The sequence below is a fragment of the Amborella trichopoda genome, chromosome 4 (assembly GCF_054954075.1).
Source record: "Amborella trichopoda isolate Santa Cruz 75 chromosome 4, AtrichopodaSantaCruz75HAP2 v2.0, whole genome shotgun sequence".
Lineage (NCBI taxonomy): Eukaryota > Viridiplantae > Streptophyta > Magnoliopsida > Amborellales > Amborellaceae > Amborella > Amborella trichopoda.
In genome coordinates this window covers 22,322,208-22,329,265 of record NC_142339.1, presented here as the reverse complement: position 1 = coordinate 22,329,265, position 7,058 = coordinate 22,322,208, and the positions used below count along the sequence as shown (strand labels likewise).

Sequence of the window (7,058 nt, the reverse complement as noted above, 5' to 3'; positions counted from 1 at the left end):
GTGGGGAAGTTGTCCCTGCATGGTCCACACGATATGTCCCCTATCATCTCATAAAACGCCTCCATAGCCAGCTACTAACGCATTATTTCTAATTCTCCCATCAAAATTAAGTTTATCCCACATGATAGGTAGATGCTTCCAAAATGTTGCTTTTCTAATGTTAAACACCATGAGATCGCCAAAATAGGTGTCTTCACCAGAACACCTCTAAAGCCCTCATATGCTTTTGTAAATTGAATAATAGTTCTTAAGATAAGTCGCTGAAGAAGATCAATTCACCTCGTTTTGTTTGAAAAAACTCGTGAATTTCTTTACTTCAAAATATGTCATAAGGTCATTGTCACTGTATTCCTCCGCTGAATCAATCCTTGAAAATGGCGGAGAATTCAATTGCACTAACATTTGTTAGACTGTCTCAGGCATAAGCTAGGCACACTGCATTTTGAAAAAAACTCATCTGCACAAGTTAATGGAAAAATCTCAATGCATGAATAGATGATCATTACTTTAAACATCTTTTTTACATAAAATACACTCATTATGAGAAAACACTTATCTCCGACGTGAAGGTTCTATTTTTACGTACTAATCATACAAAGGCCTTAACCTTGTGAGGAACCATGGAACTCCATTCTTTTGAAGCTCCCAATAGGATATTAAAGTATCTTTCCATGTTAAAAGCCCGATATAAAGATTTAATTATGTTGCTTCCCCCTACTTCTAGTTCCCACATTAGCCCATTTTCTCTCCCAGGGGAATGAAAGTGAGAGTGAAAGACGTTTAGAAGTTCAAGAAACTGATATTTTAAGTCATAATTTACTCTTATGTACCTTAACTTGACATCCCACACAACGTTACATCCCTCCCCACTCACCAGAACTTTGATAAGGCAAGATTTGTTGATAACAAGCCTACATACTTCTAAAAAAAGGATTTGTACAGATTGATCTACTATCCATTTTGTTGAAGAAAATTTGAGTTTCCTTTCATCACCAACCAATATCCTCACATGAGTCAAGAATAAGGGTCTCACATTCTCAACACCTCTCCATACTACATAGGTATTTGCACCGTTTACCTTAGTTAGAAAGCTAGAGGCGTCTATTCCATATTTACTGAAGAGTACTATTTTCCGCACGTAGTGTCTTCCAATAGCCTCCACCACCATTTAATCAGTAATGCCTCAATGAAATGTTGAAGTCTTCTGAACCTTAGGTCACCAAGCTTTTTCGGAAAACATACTTCTTCCCACCGGACCAGAAAGTATTTCTTATGCTCTGCCCCTCCATTGCGTTGGAAGACTTTCATCAAAATTTCATGCTCTGCCCCTCCATTGCGTTGGAAGATTTTCATCAAAATTTCTAAATAATAACCTTTGGTTCTTTGAAGAGGGAACAAAAAGTAGATTAGTATGTTAGTTAAGGTAGCCATTATTAATGTAATTTTGCCTCCAGAGATAAATATCTTGCCTTCCATCCATCTAACTTATTATGGAATCTCTCAATCGTATGGTCCCATGAAGCCAGACTCAATCTATTATCTACTAAGGGAATACCGAGAGATTTGACTAGAAAATATTGATAGACAAATCCCATCTACTTAGCCCATCTAATTTCTTCTTCAGAACAATTGCTATCAATAAGCTTGGACTTTGTCAAATTGATTTTAGCCCCTGAGATCAATTGATAGCACTTAAAAATCAGCCATAAAATTATCACTTGATCGAAGGAGACCTTAAATAAACAAGCGTATTAACCGAATATTACAAATGAGAGACCTTAGGGCCAATGTTAGAAGTTGGTATACCTTTAAGCATGCCACTATTAACAACCCCACCAAGCAATAAACAGAAAAATTCTCCCACTAAAGTATAGATAAAAGTGAATCTCCCTGCCTAGGGCCTCTTGATGCTTTGAAGCAGCCAACTGCTTTGCTGTTTATTAAAAGCACAAGATGGGTACATGAAAGTACACCATGGATCTACATACTTCACTATTTTTCAAAACCCATGAGAGCCAAAATTTGGTCCAAATAGTCCCACTCCAACCTGTGATAAGCATTTTGAAAATCCATTTAACAAATTGAAGCTTTGGCCCCTGCAGGCTTAGCAGAATGAACCATCTCTTGAGCCAAGATGATACCATCCATATTTTTTATTGTGTGTACTAATAACAAAAAATCGGCTTGAGCATTATATCGCTTTTAAAACATTGTTGCAACCAATAATTTTCAAATAGTACCCTTTAGATGATGATGTGTTTTTTTTAAAAAAATTTAATATTTTCAAAGAATGTAACACTATGCTATATGGTTGTAAACCTAATGAGCTTTTGGTAAGGCCTTGGAGTATACATTCGCCTCAAAACCCAATCATAAAACATTTATGCCCCAAATTGTTGAATATTGATTTCCAAAAATAACTAAATTATTGCATATTCATGGAAACCCAAAATGCACAGTCGTAATTTCGTCCCAAAAGTTTGATCATTTTTAAGTCATGAGACAATTTTCGTTTGGGTGAGATTTGTATAAGGCATCCACCTTAAGCAATCAAAATAAGACACACCTTAAAATTCTTTTGGAAGATGTAGTTTTGGTGTCAACCTTATGGCGTTAGAAAATCTACTCTCTCACTATAAAATCCCAAAACAGTGATGATCAAGCAGATCTATAAATGCTTGAAAATATTGAAAATAGACGGTTAAATATCAATTTAGGAAATGAACTATTTTTAGGACTTGAAATCTTTTTTTTTTTCCTTTCCTGTATTCATTTACCTTGAGGTCGATTAATTGGAGGGAGTTCCACGGTAAAAACAACCTTTTATGATGGATTTTTGAGGTACACCTTACTTCTACATTATAAGGTTGACAACTTATATAAACTTTCTCCGTTTTTACTTGCTTGATTCGTGTTGTTCAAGGAGGTAACATCATATGGAGGCTAGGCTTTTTGAAACATTTAAATGTTTTGTTTCTTGAGTTTAAATTGCCATTTCTTGTTGTTCACATGATTTTTGTGTGAACACACATGTGGTCACACCTCTAGCACATAAATTTGAATATAATTAGGGATATAGAGAATAGCACTAATTATTGGAACTTATTAGCATTTCACTTTGGGACGGACGTCATCAGACTTTTAAGGGAAAGAAGGCTTGTATGGTAAGATCACATAAAATTGTAACAATCATTGTCATCATCATCGTCATCTTTATCATCATCGTCACTGCCTTAACCGAATTAGTTGGAATCGCCTAAAATTAAAAAGATACTAGTATGAAAATCAGGAATACAAATAAATATGTATAAAAGTGGGTAAACTCATGTTTGCTTGGTAGGAGGGGTTTTTTTTGGGAAACGGGTTGGGGTCGTGGTGGTAGTACCTCATATCATAGTCACCATGATGTGACATCCATTCCTACCCCTAACACCACCCCATTAATATTTTAAAAAAACTAACTCCTAATCTACTTGAAAAAATGGGTAGGTGTCTGTCTTCCCCAATGAATTACCCAAAAAAAAAAAAAAAAAAAAGAGGGATTTTTGTAGGTGAAATGGATGAGCGGTTCGGTAATGGAAGTTACATTTGACATGGAAGGTAGATTGGGGCAGCATCTGAAAGGGGACCCCAAGGCGAAATTATTGAAGGGGCGAACAAAGCAACAAAATAGGTTCACGTTGCTTAGGGCGAATTAGAGGGAAGGAGAGCGACGGCGGTGGCCCCTCCTGGGAATCCGTGTGAAAAAAGTGCCGCCCAATGGTAGTTCTCCGTTTTAGATCAACATGCGCATTCCACCAATCCCAATTCAGATAAGGCCCTCCCCAGGGGCCCACACCTGCAAAAGCGCAACCCTGAAAAGGCCGTAAAAGCCCCGTAAAGCCTCAAAAGGCAATCGGACTCAGTCGAAGGCCCACCATTTGCATCGTTATTATTATTATTATTATTGTTAATATTCTTGTTCATCACTGAGGTGGCCTCTAAATAACAGCGCCTCTCACTTTGTCCGTGGTTTTTCGGAGCTAAGGAGAAGCGAGGTGACGCGACATGACGAGCTCTGCAGAGAGCAGGCGAGCGGTGGTGGCGGCAGCAGCTGGGGCTAAGACGGTGAGGCCATGCGACTCCTGTGGCAAGGGCCGTGCGCGATGGTACTGTGCGGCTGATGATGCTTTCCTTTGCCATGCTTGTGATGGCACCATCCATTCTGCAAACTCAGTGGCTCGGCGCCACGACCGCGTCCGCCTCAAGACTTCATCTTCACATAGGTGTGAGTTTGTACTGCCATCGTGGCAGCGGGGAAAGGCTAGGAGCATGCGGCCACACCCGAACATGAAGAACCCGATCGATGGTGCTAAGCCGCATGCCAACCCTTTAGTAGTGCCACAGATGCAAGAGGAGTCATCGCCTGATGAAGTCGACGAGCAGCTCCTGTATCAGGTTCCGGTGTTCGAGCCCATGGCAGCTGATCTTCGTTCTTCTCCGGCTCGTGCAACTCCGGCTGATTGCAAGCCAACGATTGATACTCCTGCTGAAATGGCTGTTGCCAAGTTTTCTGCGATACCGTCATTGGATATGGACCTGGCCGACTTTGCAGCCGATGTGGAGAGCTTGTTGGGGCAGGGGCTTGATGAGGATGCCTTTGGCATTGAAGGGCTGGGGTTGCTAGATAACTATAGGGAAGAGGAGGAGGGTGTGGCGTCCAGGGTAAAGGTTGAAGAAGAGGAGGATGAAGATGGGATATTTGGCTGCAGCCACCATCCGGATGTTGCAGAAGTGGAACTGTCGAGCGAGACCCTTGAGTTCAACTTCGACTACGATACACCAACAACAGCTGGGGAAGACGATGAAGAGAAGTGTAGGATTGTGTTGGAGAAGAGCATCAGCTTGAGGCTCGACTATGAGGCAGTCATCAGCGCATGGGGTCGATCTCCATGGACAACTGGTCAGCGTCCCGAATTCAACCCTGATGATTGCTGGCCAGACCCTTTCACTGTAACTCTCTCTCAGGCACTCAATCTATTTCTCTCATACAAACACATAGAAATCTATTATAATTCTAAAGTCTAAATTATTGGATATATGATTTTCTAGGGAAATTGTGTGCCGGAGATGAGCACTTATTCAGAAGTTGGGAATGCTACAGCCAGTGACGGGGGAAGGGAGGCGAGGGTGTCGAGGTACCGTGAGAAACGTCGAACCAGGCTCTTCTCGAAGAAGATCCGTTATGAAGTTCGAAAGCTCAACGCGGAGAAGAGGCCCAGGATGAAGGGGCGCTTTGTGAAGAGGACCTCCTTCCCTCCAACGCCTTACCCTTTTTGATGATTCAACAACTCTATTCAGAACTGACCACAACATATCACTTTCATGTTCTCTGCTTATATGCCTAGCATCCATAAATAATTAAGGAAGACAATCCTACATACTGAAGTATGTAGACTTCAAATCTTCAACTTCAAGCATCGCATCTTATTCCTTTGTACTATTACTATACTACTAGAAACTCACATCAACTAACGCTCCTGTGAGATTATGTGTAGGACTTTGTGAGGATCTGTAACATTGCTCACTGAAGCATGTAATTCACTTCTTGTCAAAAGAAAAAAAAAAAAAAAAAAAAAAGAAAAAAAAAAAAACACAAAAGAAGCTTGTAAATCCCTTCCCATACATATAATACTAAATCTTATATTAAGAAGTCTATTGCACGTGATAATTATAATTGTTCTTTGAAGCCACTTGGTTAATTTTAATGTTTGTTTGTTTTGCTGAATTTCAATCATGAATGTCGGGGAACATACGTCCAAACCTTGTCAAGGGAAACAACGATCTCATTTTTGCACTTTTATTTGTTCAGTTTAGTATTTGTGTGATTTTATTAATTGAAGTCAATGGAAAATACAAGACTACAAACAAGAAGAGCTAAATGAAAGACTGAACCCCAATGGGTAAATCGGAGCCAAGGAAACTGAGAATTGGTGATCAAACCATATGTACCCATGTCAAATTCTACATCAAGTTTAGGAGGGCACTTGTACGAATCTGGCTACATGCCTGGGCACACAAACCATAGTCGGCATAAAACGCATGCTGGTTGGTTTCTGTCGTGGGGCAATTGTTAGTTGTACTACCTAAAGAGCTGGGTAATATACATGTATCATAAATCTTCAGTGTGAGACTATGGATTTATATATTTTGTGCACATCATAGATTTTCTATCTAATATATGTATCCAATCATAAGAGAAAGACTCGTATATTTTGGACATCAAATAAATTAGAAGTTGTACCAGAAATCTTTTTTGTAATCCTTTTATTGGTCTGTCCGTGAGATATTGATACATGTTGGCAGCTTAGATGACTGGAAGATATTTTGCGAAGTAAATGAAATCAACTGAGTAGTCAGAAAAGAAATATCAAATTCTATAAAAAATAAAAAATTGATTAAATTTAACTAACCAGTTTTGCATTCAGAACTTGCAATTTATCACTATGATTTTCCAATTCATCTATAATGCTGTCTTCAAAGGATTTGGTTGCACAACAAGGCTCTCTCCCTCCCTCCCTCCCTTGAGACATCTCTCTCTCTTCTTTCTCTCTCTATATGTGAGAGAGAGGCTAAGAGTACTGAATATTGAATAACATTTTCAAGAAAAACAAATATAATTCCATCCCATGAAGTTTTTGTCCATGTGACTCTTTGTTTTGAAAAGAAAGAGAAAAAATTGCTCCTGATTTGTTTGCTTGTAAACATGTTTGGAAGAAATGGTCAAATTCTAAATTTGATCCTGAATTTCCAACAAAAATTGTCTCGAATTTCAAGGGATTTTCTGCACTTTTTTCATACCATTGAATTGTATTTTTTGAAGCAACCTGTAGTTCCAAGAATACTTTGAATCCCTATACCAAGGCACACAATTCAGCTTCATCGGTGGTGGTATAGACACACACCCCAACTAACACACCAACACATGACCCAAGTGATCTCCCAAGAATCTTCCCATGCCAGCCAATTCAGGGTGACCTAATGAGCTTCCATTGAATTTAGGCAAGAGCCTCCATCAA

The 7,058-nt window shown here is 39.3% G+C and overlaps 1 protein-coding gene across 2 annotated transcripts; it reads left to right on the top strand.

Annotated features, from left to right (window-relative positions):
- Window positions 1-4,021: 4,021 nt before the first annotated feature.
- On the top strand, window positions 4,022-5,695 carry LOC18425270 (zinc finger protein CONSTANS-LIKE 6). Of its 2 annotated transcripts, none has more exons than XM_006829838.4 (2): window positions 4,022-4,992; window positions 5,092-5,695. In XM_006829838.4, exons 1-2 carry the CDS (start codon window positions 4,048-4,050, stop codon window positions 5,317-5,319), a joined length of 1,173 nt encoding a protein of 390 aa, XP_006829901.1. In that variant the 5' UTR covers window positions 4,022-4,047; the 3' UTR covers window positions 5,320-5,695. The 2 variants fall into 2 exon arrangements, with proteins under 2 accessions (XP_006829901.1, XP_088720009.1); XM_088863883.1 differs by having other exon boundaries at window positions 4,022-5,007.
- Window positions 5,696-7,058: the final 1,363 nt, after the last annotated feature.

Excerpts from the sequence above, each read along its gene's own strand:
- LOC18425270 (XM_088863883.1), top strand. The coding sequence starts at position 4,048 with ATGACGAGCTCTGCAGAGAGCAGGCGAGCGGTGGTGGCGGCAGCAGCT. Across the intron at positions 5,008-5,091 it reads TCACTGTAACTCTCTCTCAG|GGAAATTGTGTGCCGGAGAT; the intron begins GCACTCAATCTA and ends ATGATTTTCTAG.